Source organism: Nerophis ophidion, linkage group LG14 (assembly GCF_033978795.1).
Source record: "Nerophis ophidion isolate RoL-2023_Sa linkage group LG14, RoL_Noph_v1.0, whole genome shotgun sequence".
Lineage (NCBI taxonomy): Eukaryota > Metazoa > Chordata > Actinopteri > Syngnathiformes > Syngnathidae > Nerophis > Nerophis ophidion.
In genome coordinates this window covers 31,158,673-31,176,649 of record NC_084624.1, presented here as the reverse complement: position 1 = coordinate 31,176,649, position 17,977 = coordinate 31,158,673, and the positions used below count along the sequence as shown (strand labels likewise).

The 17,977-nt window shown below is 42.0% G+C and overlaps 1 protein-coding gene across 1 annotated transcript; it reads right to left on the bottom strand.

Annotated features, from left to right (window-relative positions):
- Positions 1-563: 563 nt before the first annotated feature.
- LOC133568455 (uncharacterized) lies at positions 564-17,272 on the bottom strand. Its single transcript, XM_061920387.1, has 6 exons — positions 17,107-17,272; positions 8,286-8,468; positions 7,975-8,214; positions 5,278-5,376; positions 5,136-5,153; positions 564-5,047 (listed from the first exon to the last, which is right to left on the bottom strand). The coding sequence occupies exons 1-6, from the start codon at positions 17,171-17,173 to the stop codon at positions 4,953-4,955; spliced, it is 702 nt and encodes a 233-aa protein (XP_061776371.1). The 5' UTR covers positions 17,174-17,272; the 3' UTR covers positions 564-4,952.
- Between the last annotated feature and the right edge of the window lie 705 nt (positions 17,273-17,977).

Genomic DNA, 17,977 nt, shown 5'->3' with positions numbered 1-17,977 from the left:
TGTGTGTGAATGGGTGAATGTGGAAGTAGTGTCAAAGCGCTTTGAGTACCTTGAAGGTAGAAAAGCGCTATACAAGTACAACCCATTTATCATTTAAACTAAATAGGTCCCAAATTAGAACAAAAAAACTATGAAAAATTCAACGGGACCAAATCCCCCAAAAATGGAACCTGAAAACAAAAACGTCCGACAACCTGAGCGTCTTCGATGACTTCCGTGTGCCCTGTCATGAAAAAGTGTACACATTTCTTTGTTTTTAAGTGTACTAAAGCCCTCAAAAGTGCTTCAGTTGACGGTATAATAGCAATATTAGTTAATACACGCTTACTTTGGAGCACAGTTAACATAAATACAAATAAAATCACTATTAAAATAATCATGAATGATTTTATTGCTTTGTTATTTATAACACACAGCTAAGATGTAGAAGTGTTTTTCAAATGTTAGCATATGTTCACCTACCGCATTTTTCCGAGTATAAGTCGCTCCGGAAGAAAAATCGCACCTGCCGAAAATGCATAATAAAGAAGGAAAAAAACATATAAGTCACACTGGAGTATAAGTCGCATTTTTGGGGGACATTTATTTGATAAAACCCAACACCAAGAATAGACATTTGAAAGGCAACTTAAAGTAAATAAAGAATAGTGAACAACAGGCTGAATATGTGTACGTTACATGATTCAAAAATAACTGAGAAGGTGCCTGGTATGTTAGCGTAACATATTATGGTAAGAGTCTTTCAAATAACTATAACATATAGAACATGCTATACGTTTACCAGACAATCTGTCACCCCTAATATCTAAATTTGATGAAATCTTATACGTCTAGTCTCTTACGTGAATGAGCTGAATAATATTATTTGATATTTTACGGTAATGTCTTAATAATTTCCCACATAAATCGCTCCTGAGTATAAGTCGCACCCACGGCCAAACTATGAAAAAAAACTGTGACTTAGAGTCCGAAAAATAAGGTACATGGTTTTGGTTTGAGTATTTTTCCATATACAAAATGTATAAAAGTGGCCCTTGCATCCTTCAATTTTTCTCTATGTGGCCCTCGCTGGAAAATGTTTGGACACCTCTGCATTAGATCATTATGATTAAAAAAAAGATAGGATAACCCTAATCCCAACGCTTTGTAAACGTTTAATCCTTTGAACATTTATCGAGAAAACTACACAATGACAGTTGCTTTTACATATTTTTGTGCCCTTTGAGTCCAACTTTTTTTCACAAAATTGTGGAAAACCAGTTGGTCTCTGCTTTAAACTAACACAATATATTTAATCAATTTCCATCCGGTTACTGTCAGTTGCCTTCCACAGACACTATTCTCAGGGTCTCCAATTACATGTTGATGGCCTCTGATGCTTGCACAATTCTGGTTCTGCTTGACACTGTTGATCACCAACTCCTTGTGAACCAGCTGAGGGGCTGGGTGGGCATTCAGGAACAACTTAAAATCACATTTGGCAGATCTTTCTCTATGACTGTTGGCCCTAATAAGTCAGAGCTCTCATAAGACATGACGCAGGGTTCAGTTTTGGGGCTTATCCTTTTCCCCCTATGCAGACTTCAATTCAAGGATGCAATTACACATTTTTTATACAGGAATCTCATTCCACATGTACACAAATGACATTTAGTTATATTTCTCGTTGACACCTGGTAGGACACAAGAAATGATTCCGCTAAATGACTGTCTGAGTAAAGGTCAAGACTATATGGTTAGTAATACTCTTCAGCTAAACACTGCCAACATTGAGGTGTTAATTATTGCCCGAGACTGCAACTTCAAAAGTAGCCAGTGTGCCTAGGTCACTTGTTACAAAAGTGCGCCCAAGTCTGAGAAATCTTGAAGTTACACCTAATCACTCCATGCGTTTTGATAACCTCCTGCTTTTTCCACCTCAGAAACATTTCCAAACTCAGATCAAAAGTATCTTAGTCTCAAATTGAAATGATCATTTCTTTTTTCCTAACGTTTTGGGTATTGTAATGCAAATTTCACGTCTCTTATCAAAACCTTAATAGATTGCTTGCTGTTAAACCACAATTCCTTCACTTTAAGCTTTAGTTAATCTCTCATAAATTCAGTGATATTACTCTCCTTTTAGCGTCCTTGCACTGGCTACCTGTTAAATTCAAGATACATTACACAATTCTATTAATTACTTACAAGGTCCTCAATGGCAAAGCGCCTCCATACTTGGTAGATCATTGTCTTGTTAGGTCGGGGGTCAGCAACCCATGACTCTTTGCCACCCTAGTGGCTCCCTGGAGCATTTTTTAAAAAGGATTGAAAATGGAAAATGATAGGGACATTTTTTGGGGTTTGTTTTAGTATGCATTTTGTTTGAGGACAAACATAACGCAAACTTTCCCAATTGATAGAAAGCCCACTGTTTAATATGTTTTTGTGTATGCTTGACTGATGAGAGTATTTGGTAAACATCGTTTTGTCTTACTAATTTCGGCGGTTTTTAAACTCACCATAGTGTGGATTGTGACGCCACAGTTTGTTTACATGTAAAATATTCCACTCCTTCTTTTTCTTATTTTGTCCACTAAAACTTTCATGCTGTGCGTGAACCGACAAAAGTGAACATTGTTGATGTTATTTACTTGTTGGAGTGCTAATCAAGCATATTTGGTCAGTACATGACTGCAAGCTAATCAATGCTATTTAGGCTAGCTGTATGTGCATATTGCATAATTATGCCTCGTTTAATGGTGTATTTGAGCCCATTTAATATCCTTTACTTTTATCCTCTTGTAGATAATTTAGTTTTGCATGTCTCATGACAAATTATCTGTATGTAATATTGGCTGCATTTCAGATCGTTGTTTGTGTGCCACGTTGTTCCAGACCACAGTAAACATTTTACCTGGCTTGCCAAAGATTGTAATAAATGTATTAAAAGAAGACAGCCTGCCATTTCCTTTAACTTGGACACACGTCTATACCTTTGGCCATTAAAAGCCAGTAATTTCCAGGAGTTATCTCACCTTCTGAGTAGCCTCTGATTTACAAATGGTTTATAATGTTGTAAAAATGTGTAGAATAATTATAAAATTTCAAAATTTCTGTCAACGAAGATTTGCCTCAGCCTGCGACACATAGTCCTTTTGATAGTAGGCTATTATAGCTAATATAGACACTTACGTCATGTGTTTCCTTCATTTTAAGACTTATATACAGATTTTCATTTTTTGCGGCTTCACACTGATGAGTTTTTTGGATTTTTGTTCCAACGTGGCTCTTTCAACGTTTTTGGTTACCGACCCCTGTATTAATTCAATGCCGGTAGCTGAGTGCCTTCTGCCTGTTGTACCTCGTCCAAGATTAAAAAGTAAAGGTGACCTTTGAGTGAATTGCTCCCAAATAGTGGAGTGCACTCCCATATGATCTGAGAGATGCCAGCAAGTGACGTAACAAAGTCGTTCGTGGCAGATTACGTCCTCTACAAAGTGAGGCTAAGATACACATACTTGTGGATCCGCAAGGTAGTAACGGACCCACGGCAATTATGCCGCAAATCCGTAGATTTTAGTATTGACCCGTGGTACGGGTGTCACGGGTCCGTTCCGCCTTTTGTCGTACATCCGCTTTGGTTCCAGAGTGCATGATTTTTCCTATAAAGTAGCATTCACTATATAGCAAAAAGTATTTGCCCGCCTGCATTGACTCACATATGAAATTAAAATGCCATACCATTCCTAACCCATAGGGTTTAATGTGATGTCGGTCCACATTTTGTAGCTATTACAGCTTTAACTCTTCTGGGAAGGCTGTCAAAATGGTTGCGGAGTGTGTTTATAAGAATTTTTGACCATTCTTCCATCCATTGGTGAGGTCACGCACCGATGTTGGTCGGGAAGACCTGGCTCTGAGTCTCCGTTCTAATTCATCCCAAAGGTGTTCTATCGGGTTCAGGTCAAGATTCTGTGCAGGCCAGTCAAGTTCATCGACACCAGACTGTGGCATCCACGTCGTTATGTACCTTGCTTTGTGCACTGGTGCACAGTCATGTCGGAAGACGAAGGGGCCCGCTCAAAACTGTTCCCACAAGGTTGGGAGCATGGAATTGTCCAAAATGTTTTCGTATCCTGGAGCATTCAAAATTCCTTTCACTGCAACTAAGGGGGCAAGCCCAACTCCTGAAAAACAACCCTACACCATAAATCCATCCATCCATCCATTTCCTACCGCTTGTCCCTCCTCCACCAAATTTCACAATCGGCACAATGCAGTCCGAAATGTAGCGTTCCCCTTGCAACCTCCAAACTTAGACTCGTCCATCAGATTGACAGATGGAAAAGTGTGATTCATCACTCCAGAGAAAGCATCTCCACTGCTCTAGATTGAAGTGGCGACGTGCTTTACACCACTCGATCCGACGCTTTGCATTGGACTTGGTGATGTATGGCTTAGACACAGCTGCCCGGCCATGGAAACCCATTCCATGAAGCTGTCTGCATACTGTACGTGGGCTAATTGGAAGATCACATGAAGTTTGGAACTCTGTAGCAACTGACTGTGCAGAAAGTATTTGCACTATGCGCTTCAGCATCCGCTAACCCCACTCTGTCAGTTTACATGGCCTACCACTTTGTGGCTGAGCTGCTGTTTTTCCCAAACTCATCCATTTTCTTATAATAAAGCCGACAGTTGACTTTGGAATATTTAGAAACAAGGAAATTTCACAACTGGTGGCATCCTATGACAGTTCCACGCTGGAAATCACTGAGCTCCTGAGAGCGGCCCATTCTTTCACAAATGTTTGTAGAAACAGTCTCCATGCCTAAGTGCTTGGTTTTATACACCTGTGGCCGGGCCAAGTGATCAGGACACCTGATCCTGATCATTTGGATGGGTGGCCCAATACTTTTGGCAATATAGTGTGGCGTGACTACTAGAGCTATTATGATACAGGATAAAAGTTAATAATTTATGAAGGTATGATAACTATTGGGTTTTATCGTTGAATTCAGCTCTGCCATGTTCTTAGGGTAGTGTACGATAGATCCAAGAACCCCTGTGAGAATAAAAAAAGAGATTATTCAAAAACACACACAAATCTTAACTGATGAATTGTTCTGCACAGAATACTGGTATTCTCTTACCCCCAGGGGGAGTCAGACCTAAAGAAGAATGTGAGAGATACAAAACACATGACCATGCTATACTCCTGACTATGTACACTCTTAAAGAAACCAAAGCAAGGACAATAAACAGTAAAACCAACAAAAAATGTAATTGACTCACCCTGTTTAGTGGCAAGGAGGAAGCTGATGCCAGCGAGCCCAGTGAAGGCCAGAAGTGCCAAGATTGAGATCAAAAACTGCGGGAAAGGAATCTCTGGCTCTAAGAAACATTCCAAGGTGTTACATTATGATATGACAGATGTTACGGTAGACCCTGATAACAGTTTGGTACACGCCTCTCTTTTAAGACCACGGTTCAATTTATTTTAAGTACAGTAAGGGAACAAAACACAAAACATAAAAATGGCTAGCGTTTGTGCAAACAGCTTTAATGCTTTAAAAAACAAAAAACATAATGAGGGTCTTATGGAATAAATGGTAATTCAACATTGTATTTGAAATCAAAATGTAAAAATGAATCAAGGGTGATAATGACATCTGAGGAATGGTATGATATATTGGAAACCCAGTTCACTTCCACTAGTTCAAAACAATTGATGGTGTTTAATTGGAAAATTAGTCTTTTTTCATTACACCCAAGTTTGTGGCTCCTTAAATTCACATCATACATACATTTTTTGAGGTTGTGCAAAAGTTAAATCATTTTGGGAATAAGTACACTCAGTCATGTCTGAAGTGCTGGAATATAAAATTCCAATGACATGCGTGACTATGTATATGGGACTTGCAGTGTCAGTTGTACGCACAGAGGATCATTATTTGCCTAAGGTGCTTTTTACAGCTTCTAGGAAAGGCATCACATTCCTACTCGGAACCTGTGGCTAGACATTATGAAGGAAATATGGACAATAGAGCAAATATACAAAATATCAACATTATTTTTAAAAAAAACTATGCTATTTGGTGTTGTCTGTTTATCTGTGTTCAGCTCTGCGATGAGGTGGCAACTTGTCAAGGGTGTACCCTACCTCCCTCCCCGCAACTGGGATAGGCTCCTGGCCCCCGCAATCCCGAGGGACAAGCAGTACAAAATGGATGGAATTATTATCTAAAAGTTGTGTTTTTTTCCAAAATGGTGATGTTTTCGGGAGAGACAAGCACCAATTAAAGAGTCCCTGTTATGCCAAACCAATTTGTCCTACCTATTGGTAACTGCTGTTGTGTATTTGGGATCTGTATAAGTCCCGAAAATGTTAAATCAAACAATAAAGGTATTGCAGAGATATCAATAAAACAATCTTGCCTCGCTTCAAACGTCCTGCAAACAAGTCGTTCGAAATTTACCAAACCTATGATGTTTTTAGCACCGATGACATCACCGGATGATCCATAAATGGTATTTATTTGCCCAAACTGCTTTGAGCGGGTCAACCACTGTGGTCCGACACTGTAGTCAATAAACATATTTTTCTCTATCCTCTCTTTGCAGGGCTGACTGGCTCGTATATGCACATCCATCCTCCGCAGACTCTGAAGGCTACAACGGTGACTCCCATTTGTCATATCTTCCAAACGTTTTTTTTTTATCATCTTTAAAATCCCCCCCCAAAAAAGACAAGTGTGTCTCTCATAATTATTGTGAATTATAGACAAAATTCCAAAAAAAGTGCAGTGCCTCTTTAAGTTCTGAACTAGTTCATCCAAGATATCTTTATCATAATGTATTTATTCATTATTTAACCATCCATCCATCCATTTCTACCGCTTGTTCCTTTTGGGGTTTATCATTTATCAAGTCTACGTATATTTAACACACACTGTTGGTATATTTATAAAAATTAAATAAAATAAAATGTAAAAAACTGCAAAAAGCAGGTTGTTCTCTTCATGTAGTCGAATGCTTCTCAAATATTTTCTGACACCTTGCGCTTCATTCAACCAAACTGTAGTAACAAGCCACCTCACATTCCCATGGCGTTGCAAAAATGGGAACAGTAAATAATTTGATAACTCGTTACTGAAAAAAATAATCCTGTTATACTCCAAGGCCGTTATTACCAACACTGCATGCCGAGGTGTTGTCTACCATGTGTGTTATTAACATATTTATTTTTAAACCACAGCCTTGTTTATAGAGTTTAGCTTTTTTTTTGTTCAACCAAGACCGCCGGCTTCACGTGATACTTGAAGATGCTGCATAATGAAAGCGAAACAATGCGGTGTCTGCATACAAACTTAACCAATGTGAACATGGAAGATGTAATTATAAAACGAAATAGAAAAACAACAAATATAGAAACACACTATTTTACAATGGAGTTCAGGGTGCACATTGTGCCTTCAACAAACTGCGAGCGCTGCATAAAAATCTAACTACAAAGATGATGGTCATGTAGCATTTTACAGTTTCGTTATTCTTAACTGTTGAGTGGATAATTTACAATAAATAAATGCTAACGTGCGTTGCTACAGCAGTAGTCTGTTGCCAGCAACAATCAACGCTGATTGGATTAGCGGCAGCCAATCCAGAGGGCGCTTAAAGTCAGGTGACATCTCCTATTTAAACAGTGTCAAGTGTGGGTTACACTTGAATTACTATTGTGACATCCAGTGGACACATTTAGAACAGCAGATTCTTTCATTAAAATATTCCAGCTCACGTTAAACTTAAACGTATTTTGCGGGCCATGGGCCGGATAAAACCTATTTGCGGACCTGATACGGCCCCTGGGCTGTACGTTTGACACTCCTGTCCGAGTTCGTAAGGTCAAATCAAAAAGTTTGCTGAAATATGAGGGGTGTACTCACACGAAATATGATAAAATACTGTATGTTTGTGATATAATAATGTATATACCTGTGCGCTCTTCAGAAAGCTTCAATTCGCTCATCAGAATCATGCATTCGTCCTCCATCGAGCGCCGCACCACTCGCTCCCACAACGCTTTGAGGGCCCCTGCTTGCAAAGTGTGAGCTGTCCAAGTGCCATTGTGGTTCAGAGACAGGTAGACCACACCGTCGTAGAAAAAACGATCCGTCCTCTGCAGCTCGGACCCCTCCAGTGTGCAGTCACGAGACCAAAGGTAGCTGTGGTTCCCTGGGGTGTGCAATATGAGACAGTAAGACATATATGGGGTTTTATTCATTGATAGTTCATTATTATCTTACTCAGCAATGCCGCCTGGTTGTCACTGAGGAGTCTAAGAGTGAGTAAATCAGCTGACATTCTTTGAAGAATGCTGCTGAGTTTCTGGTTGGTGGCAGGAATGGGGACTCCATTGAGAAGGACTCGGCCGGTGACGGGCCGATGACCCAAAACGACCGGCTGCTGGATCTGAACATTGATCCTATCTAAAAGAGATTGCAAGGTGAATATGCACGTCAAGGGTTTGCAAGTCACAGGAGAAAGAAAGCAGGTTAAAATGTAACACACTTTAGGTCTAAAGTGCAGACAACAAAGTGGAAGTATGCATTTATAATCCATCCATCCATCATCTTCCGCTTATCCGAGGTCGGGTCGCGGGGGCAACAGCCTAAGCAGGGAAACCCAGACTTCCCTCTCCCCAGCCACTTCGTCTAGCTCTTCCCGGGGGATCCCAGGCGTTCCCAGGCCAGCCGGGAGACATAGTCTTCCCAACGTGTCCTGGGTCTTCCCCGTGGCCTCCTACCGGTTGGACGTGCCCTAAACACCTCCCTAGGGAGGCGTTCGGGTGGCATCCTGACCAGATGCCCGAACCACCTCATCTGGCTCCTCTCGATGTGAAGGAGCAGCGGCTTTACTTTGAGTCCCTCCCGGATGGCAGAGCTTCTCACCCTATCTCTAAGGGAGAGCCCCGCCACACGGCGGAGGAAACTCATTTCGGCCGCTTGTACCCGTGATCTTATCCTTACGGTCATGACCCAAAGCTCATGACCATAGGTGAGGATGGGAACGTAGATCGACCGGTAAATTGAGAGCTTTGCCTTCCGGCTCAGCTCCTTCTTCACCACAACGGATCGGTACAACGTCCGCATTACTGAAGACGCCGCACCGATCCGCCTGTCGATCTCACGATCCACTCTTCCCTCACTCGTGAACAAGACTCCTAGGTACTTGAACTCCTCCACTTGGGGAGGGGTCTCCTCCCCAACCCGGAGATGGCACTCCACCCTTTTCCGGAAGAGAACCATGGACTCGGACTTGGAGGTGCTGATTCTCATTCCGGTCGCTTCACACTCGGCTGCGAACCGATCCAGCGAGAGCTGAAATCCCGGTCAGATGAAGCCATCAGGACCACATCATCTGCAAAAAGCAGAGACCTAATCCTGCGGTTACCAAACCGGAACCCCTCAACGCCTTGACTGCGCCTAGAAATTCTGTCCATAAAAGTTATGAACAGAATCGGTGACAAAGGACAGCCTTGGCGGAGTCCAACCCTCACTGGAAATGTGTTCGACTTACTGCCGGCAATGCGGACCAAGCTCTGGCACTGATCGTACAGGGAACGGACCGCCACAATAAGACAGTCCGATACCCCATACTCTCTGAGCACTCCCCACAGGACTTCCCGAGGGACACGATCGAATGCCTTTTCCAAGTCCACAAAGCACATGTAGACTGGTTGGGCAAACTCCCATGCACCCTCAAGAACCCTGCCGAGAGTATAGAGCTGGTCCACAGTTCCACGACCAGGACGAAAACCACACTGTTCCTCCTGAATCCGAGGTTCGACTATCCGACGTAGCCTCCTCTCCAGTACACCTGAATAAACCTTACCGGGAAGGCTGAGGAGTGTGATCCCACGATAGTTGGAACACACCCTCCGGTCCCCCTTCTTAAAGAGAGGAACCACCACCCCGGTCTGCCAATCCAGAGGTACCGCCCCCGATGTCCACGCGATGCTGCAAAGTCTTGTCAACCAAGACAGCCCCACAGCATCCAGAGCCTTAAGGAACTCCGGGCGGGTCTCGTCCACCCCTGGGGCCTTGCCACCGAGGAGCTTTTTAACTACCTCAGCGACCTCAGCCCCAGAAATAGGAGAGTCCACCACAGATTCCCCAGGCACTGCTTCCTCATAGGAAGACGTGTTGGTGGGATTGAGGAGGTCTTCGAAGTATTCCTTCCACCTATCCACAACATCCGCAGTTGAGGTCAGCAGAACACCATCCGCACCATACACGGTGTTGATAGTGCACTGCTTCCCCTTCCTGAGGCGGCGGACGGTGGTCCAGAATCGCTTTGAAGCCGTCCGGAAGTCGTTTTCCATGGCTTCCCCGAACTCCTCCCATGTCCGAGTTTTTGCCTCCGCGACCGCTGAAGCTGCACACCGCTTGGCCTGTCGGTACCTGTCCACTGCCTCCGGAGTCCTATGAGCCAAAAGGACCCGATAGGACTCCTTCTTCAGCTTGACGGCATCCCTCACCGCTGGTGTCCACCAAGGGGTTTTAGGATTTCCGCCCCGACAGGCACCAACTACCTTGCGGCCACAGCTCCGATCTGCCGCCTCGACAATAGAGGTGCGGAACATGGTCCACTCGGACTCAATGTCCAGCACCTCCCTCGTGACATGTTCAAAGTTCTTCCGGAGGTGGGAATTGACACTTTGTCTGACAGGAGACTCTGCCAGACGTTCCCAGCAGACCCTCACAATGCGTTTGGGCCTGCCAGGTCGGTCCGGCATCCTCCCCCACCATCGCAGCCAACTCACCACTAGGTGGTGATCGGTAGAAAGCTCCGCCCCTCTCTTCACCCGAGTGTCCAAAACATGAGGCCGCAAATCCGATGACACAACTACAAAGTCGATCATGGAACTGCGGCCTAGGGTGTCCTGGTGCCAAGTGCACATATGGACACCCTTATGTTTGAACATGGTGTTTGTTATGGACAAACTGTGACGAGCACAAAAGTCCAATAACAAAACACCACTCGGGTTCAGATCCGGGCGGCCATTCTTCCCAATCACGCCTCTCCAGGTTTCACTGTCGTTGCCAACGTGAGCGTTGAAGTCCCCCAGTAGGACAAGGGAATCACCCGGGGGAGCACTTTCCAGTACTCCCTCGAGTGTTCCCAAAAAGGGTGGGTACTCTGAACTGCTGTTTGGTGCATAAGCACAAACAACAGTCAGGACCCGTCCCCCCACCCGAAGGCGGAGGGAGGCTACCCTTTCGTCCACCGGGTTGAACTCCAACGTACAGGCTTTGAGCCGGGGGGAAACAAGAATTGCCACCCCAGCCCGTCGCCTCTCACTGCCGGCAACGCCAGAGTGGAAGAGGGTCCAATCCCTCTCGAGAGAAGTGGTTCCAGAGCCCTTGCTGTGCGTCGAAGTGAGTCCGACTATATCCAGCCGGAATTTCTCGACTTCGCGCACTAGCTCAGGCTCTTTCCCCCCCAGTGACGTGACGTTCCACGTCCCAAGAGTTAGCTTCTGTAGTCGAGGATCGGACCGCCAAGTGCCCTGCCTTCGGCTGTCGCCCAGCTCACAATGCACCAGACCTCTATGGCCCCTGCTATGGGTGGTGAGCCCATTGGAGGGGTGACCCACGTTGCCTCTTCGGGCTGTGCCCGGCCGGGCCCCATGGGAACAGGCCCGGCCACCAGGCGCTCGCCATTGTGCCCCACCTCCGGGCCTGGCTCCAGAGGGGGGCCCCGGTGACCCGCGTCCGGGCGAGGGAAATCTGGGTCCATGGTTTTTCTTCTTCATACAGGTCTTCGAGCTGCTCTTTGTCTGATCCCTCACCTAGAACCTGTTTGCCTTTATAATGAATAATGTTATTCCCTTCAATCAGAGGTGTCCAATGTTCACCTGGGGGTCATTTGAGGCCAGTGGATCAATAGTTATTGGCCCATGGCATGGTCTAAAACAGGGGTCTCAAACTCATTTTTAGTTCAGACGCCACATGGAGGAAAATCTGTGTACACGGCATTAAAACAAAAAACAAAATAAAAACAACTTCAGATGTTTTTTTTTTGTCGTACTTTGGCCAAAAATAGAACAAACACATTTTGAAAGTATTAAAATAAAAATATAGCAGAAAATACCGGCAGCAGTAAAATTTAGATCCATGAAGGAAGGAAGAAAGTGAATGAATATTTACAACTAAATAAATTGACATATGCATAAAGATGTGTTTTCTTTTGAATATATTTTTAAATGAATTAATTGACGTATATGACAACCTTTTTCCAAAACACAATATAGAATGTGAGATGTAACAGGATAATGCATACATTTATAATTTGTTTTTAAAATGGTTACGAAATTGGGATCCCAAAAATGTACTGTGGGACACCATTTTTATGACTTGATGGGGTCTCTTGGACCCCATCAAGTCATAAAAATGGGAGTATTGGTGTGTGCAAAACAGCAGCAGGCGGCTTTGGCCTGCGGGCAGGTTCTAATACTAATCAAATATCATCCTGGGGGCCATAGATAATTCATTCGCGGACAGGATTTGGCATGAAAAAGCGCAGATTCCAACCACTGAAATATGTGACTACGTGAGAAATACGTGAGTCATGTGACTCGAGGTGTGGTCTCGAGTCACATGACTTGGACTCCAGTCATGAATTTAATGACTTTCGACTTGACTTGACAAAATGTAAAGAAACTTGCAACTCGACTTGGACTTTAACATCAATGACTTGTGACTTCACTTGGACTTGAGCCTTTTGACTTGACAAGACTCGCTACTTTCCCCAAAACCTAAAGATTAAAACGCTCTTCAGGAGCGCTCCGTATCTTTCATTGTGTATGTGTGTGTCTGTCAGCGGTGACTGTCAGCGCAACATCCATTTAAATTAGATCCACGTTGTTTTCATCCCACGGCATTCATCCAATCACATTGCAGGACAACCAACAAAGAAGAGCTGTCAAACAACACGCTAGTGAGAAAAAATTATGCCAAGGATAGCTTCGTTCGGGTATTAAAACTACGAGTTGGTCAACAAAAAACGAATTGCAGTATGCAAAACATGCGGTTCGAAGATTACAGACGGAGATGCAACAACTTCCAACTTCGTTCGACATTTGAAGTTGCACAAAGAAGGGTAAGTTTTGAATGTAAGCTAACGTTCATTGGCTAAGTAACGTAACTTTTACTTGCTGTGTAGCTAAATCAGTGAGGCTGTAAACTCACTGCTAACGTTATAACCATAGACATCTTGTAAGTAGACGCAGGATCAACCACCACTGCCTACTGGCGCTGACAAGATGCGGGGCCGCCATCTTGGAGTGGTGATCCGCTCCACTCAGTGCAATTCATTTGGCAGGAGCAATGAACTGTCAGCGTATTTAATTAATCTTACCTCGCTGAATACCACTGATTTTCACGTGTTTTTTTGTCATACGTGTAGCTATGACAAAGGACACGTTTTGGCGTGTTTTGTTATTCACAGTTTGCTTAACAGTAATAGAATATTCTAATATGCTATAAGTGACCAGACGTCCGAGATCAAAACTGGGAATATAATCCCAGAGAAGGGAGAAAAAAACAGTCAGCTATTTTTAAGTTCAAGAAACAATATGAATAGGTTATATACTGTATACATGCGTATATCCTACATAAACAATTTATGAATACATTAGATATCTATATATCTTAGGGACCTATAGTCTGTATCTCTGTTGCTGCAGCAGCAGAAAGTTTATTCTGTCTTGACACTTTGTATTGATATTTTGTATTACATTCTTCCCTTAAATGATAATGTTTACAGTGATTGTTTAATATGTATTTTTTATGTATGTTGCTTTGGATAAAAGCGTCTGCCACATACTTAAACATAAACATATATAAACACCTGAAAGTCTTTATATCAGCTAAAACCACCAATCTATTTCGCTGGATTCAGAATAAAAACAAATTCTGTCTTACCCAACAATGTTAGTATTTAAATATTGTTACTTGAAGACGTATTCCTGGTTACAATTATACTGTTAAGAAAGTATTGTGTTATACTTTGGCTAAAATGAGAATGCATCATAATCAGTGGCGGCTGGTGAATTTTGCTTTCGGTGGGTCTGAAAGTTTGTAAACCAAACCCCTGTAAGGGGGTCATCCTCCCCCAGAAGATTTCTTTGTGATTTTCACATACAAATATTGAAGATATTTGCTCCTTCTCAATTCTGTGGTAATATTCATTTCACAAAACAAAACCAATAGTACGTTAATCTTAAATCTTACTTTTGAAAAGTAATCCTTCGATTCCTATTTTCAACAGTTCGCTCATTTGAGCAAGAAAACGCTGAACACCGCCCGGCATCTTTGTTTTCTACCTGTCAACGGTCAGTTTAGGCTGCTCGCCGGCTCCACATCACCACTTCAAAATTGCGGCCGAATTTCTCGCGTCACAGCAGCCAACTCTGCATCTACTTATAAGATGTCTATGGTTATAACGTCATTGCAAACACGGCAGTCTGTTGCGTCCACTGCAGTTCGCAATCTTATTCATACTTTTTGTCAAGTGATTCTTTTAAGCAGGGTTGCATGAGGTACCTATACATAATGGTACATTAGTCAATGTAAAACACACAGTAACGTAACGTTAGACGGCGGTCATTAGCACCGTGTATTTTAGCCACCTACAAAAAGAGAAATATAGTCAAATAAAGGTCAGTTAAAATGTATACTATATTAAATATATGTGTACATATTGCATAGGGCTTGACATCTAAAAAGTACAACTTTGTTCATTGTTATGTTCATGGATTTGTTATGTTTTTCATGTGTACGCACACATCAACACACATGCAGTATGAGATGAGATCAATAAGATAAGGTAAGAACAGAATAGATATTGCTGTGGAACTAGTTACAATGTAATATGCCATAGAAATACAATGTTAACACTTACGTGCAAATAAGTACAGTTGCACTTGTTTTTTCAAATGTGTTTATTCTGTAAAGGAATGAGTTTGTTACAGTGCGATCCGCTAAACGGATCGTTTGTTATTTTGCTTTTGTGTATGTTTTGATCATGTTTGAACTATGCCGATCCCATAGTTGGAACACTTCCTTGTTGGTTTCTATCACCATGGTTACTTAATTTGCTCCTCCTGCACGGGCTCCCTACGCACACCTGTTTGTAATTATGACTTTGTAATTAAGCCTGCCTGCTACCTTTGTTCTGCCTGGTCAGTTTGTTTGCACCTCGCAACAGTTACGTGAGTTTCTCTCTTTGTATGCAGCCTGCTAAGTTGTAGCTTAGCTTCCGCGCGCTCGGCTCGCGCTGATTTGGACTTTTGAACTCTTTCTTTGCTAACGATTAGCATTTCCCTGTCCGTGCAAAGGCACAGCTTTATTTTTTAATCCTTTGTCAAGTTTTCTTTTGTGATTTTTTAATGAAACCTGCTCCTTCCTTCATCCTGCTTGCTCTGGTTCCGTGCATCTCTGAGGTGATACTCCATGCGCATCCACGATGCGTCCCCATCGTAACAGAGTTAAATGTTTAAAATGACTGGTTAATAGTGCTGTTATGAAGTGCAATGTCAGCACAATTTTTATTCCTGCAATTTCAAATGCACTTGTTTTAATAAATGAATATAGCATTTTAAAAGCATACACAATATGTTTAAATATATTAGTCTGTGGTTGAAAGGACTTGAAAGGACTCAAAACTCAAAATGCAGGACTTGGGACTTGACTTTCCAATCTTGGCTTTGGACTTCACTCGGGACTTGAGGACAAAGACTTGAGACTTGCTTATGACTTGCAAAACAATGACTTGGTCCCACCTCTGCTTTGTATGGTTCAAGACTCCCAGTAATTTGAAAAAAGGTAAAATTGTTTTCCAGTTCTTCACTGCAAAGTGCATGAAAAACATATAGAATCGTATAATAATCAAATACATAGGCAATTGTATAAAATTATTGTGAGGTGAATCTATATACATCTATATTCATAAATTATTCACGGTTACAAGCAGCCCTTGGCACCCTTGGCATTAAACATAATTAGTATACAAGAGTTAAAGTTTTCCTTTTGTTTTTGATAGTGTTTCACCGGTTTAATTTCGATATGAATGCTGGTAAAATACCACAACGGAGACCCCGGACTGTTGAACAACTTAAGCTGTACATCTAGCAAGAATGGAAAAGAATTCCACCTGAAAAGCTTCAAAAATTGGTCTCCTTAGTTCCCAAACGTTTACTGAGTGTTGTTAAAAGGAAAGGCCATGTAACACAATGGTAAAAATGCCCCTATGCCAACTTTTTCTGCAATGTTATCTTTTTTTCCAAAGTTAATGATTATTTGCAAAATATATTGTTTCTCAGTTTGAACATTAAATATCTTGTCTTTGCAGTCTATTCAATTGAATATAAGTTGAAAAGGATTTGCAAATCCTTGTGTTCTGTTTTTATTTACGAATTACACAACGTGCCAACTTCACTGGTTTTGGGTTTTGTATATACATCTATTTTCATAAGTTATTCACGGTTACAAGCAGCCCTCTGAGTGTAGGCAACCTTAACTGCCATGGCATAAAACTTAATTAGTCATAATTGCCCTGGCATAAAACCTAATTAGTAAAAAAACTTCAAGTTTTCGTTTTCGTTTTGATACTGTAGTGTTTCATCGGTTTCGATATCAATATGCATGCTGGTGCATATACATGCAACAATCACGTTGCTGGAGGTGAAGCTCCCGAAAAAGGAAAACTAGACCAAATGGCTTATAAAGCTAACAATACTACAAACCTTTGTCTTTAAACCTGTACAGGATATTTACTTATTTTACGACCCCAAATCTTCCTGTGTCCATCACCATTTACGGAGTAAAAGTAGCATTTCTTCTTGACAAAAATGTTCAAGTCAAAGTAAAAAAATATGTTGCATTAAAACTATTCTGACGTATAATTTTCCAAAACGATACAATAGTAAATATAAAAAGTACAACAAATACAGTAGCCATATAGACAACAGTGTGCATTAACTTAAAAACAATTAAATACGTCATGCATTTATACATTTACAGTTTTTGCATACACAATTGTAATTATTTACGTGTTTCTTACCGACAGGAACCGGCCGAACCAGCAATGTTTGAGCCAACATGAGCAGAATAAGGCACTCAAAATACATGTCTGTTCAGGTTGAAGTCCTCAAACGTCTGCAAAATTAAAACTAATCACAACTAACAGACATTGACTGACCAGAATTTCGACGTGCGCTACAAAAGCTCCCCCGCCCACACGTGTCATCTTGATCGCTTGTGATTGGCTCTCACTTGTGGTCACGTGGGCTGTACCACCTTGTTTCCCCTAAAGGTCTCTTTAAAACGGCAATGCATGTGTGCCTCACAATACCAAGGTCCTGGGTTTGATCCTGCATGCGTTCAGCGTCTCTCTGTGTGGAGTTTGCATTTTCTCCCCGTGACTGCGTGGGTTCCACCTCCAAAGACATGCACCTGGGGATAGGTTGATTGTCAACACTAAATGGTCCCTACTAGTGTTGTAACGATACCAATATTTTGGTACCGGTACTAAAATTATTTTCGGTACTTTTCGATATAAAGGAGACTACAAAAAAAATTGCATTATTGGCTTTATTTTAACAAAACATCGTAGGGTACATTAGACATATATGTTTCTTATTGCAGTTAAGTCCTTAAATAAAATAGTGAACATACTAGACCAGGGGTCACCAACGCGGTGCCCGCGGGCACCAGGTATCCCGTAAGGACCAGATGAGTAGCCCGCTTTCCTGTTCTAAAAATAGCACAAATAGCAGCACTTACCAGTGAGCTGCCTCTATTGTTTGAATTTTATTTATTTACTAGCAAGCTGGTCTCGCTTAGCTCGACATTTTTAATTCTAAGACAGACAAAACTCAAATAGAATTTGAAAATCCAAGACAATATTTGAAAGACTTGGTCTTCACTTGTTT

What these genes read in the sequence shown, in the direction of transcription:
- LOC133568455 (XM_061920387.1), bottom strand. Translation starts at nt 17,173, where the DNA reads ATGTATTTTGAGTGCCTTATTCTGCTCATGTTGGCTCAAACATTGCTG. An exon ending in CAACCAGGCGGCATTGCTGA is followed by an intron (nt 8,215 to 8,285) that starts GTAAGATAATAA and finishes TGCACACCCCAG; the next exon opens with GGAACCACAGCTACCTTTGG. An exon ending in GCTTTCTGAAGAGCGCACAG is followed by an intron (nt 5,377 to 7,974) that starts GTATATACATTA and finishes AATGTTTCTTAG; the next exon opens with AGCCAGAGATTCCTTTCCCG.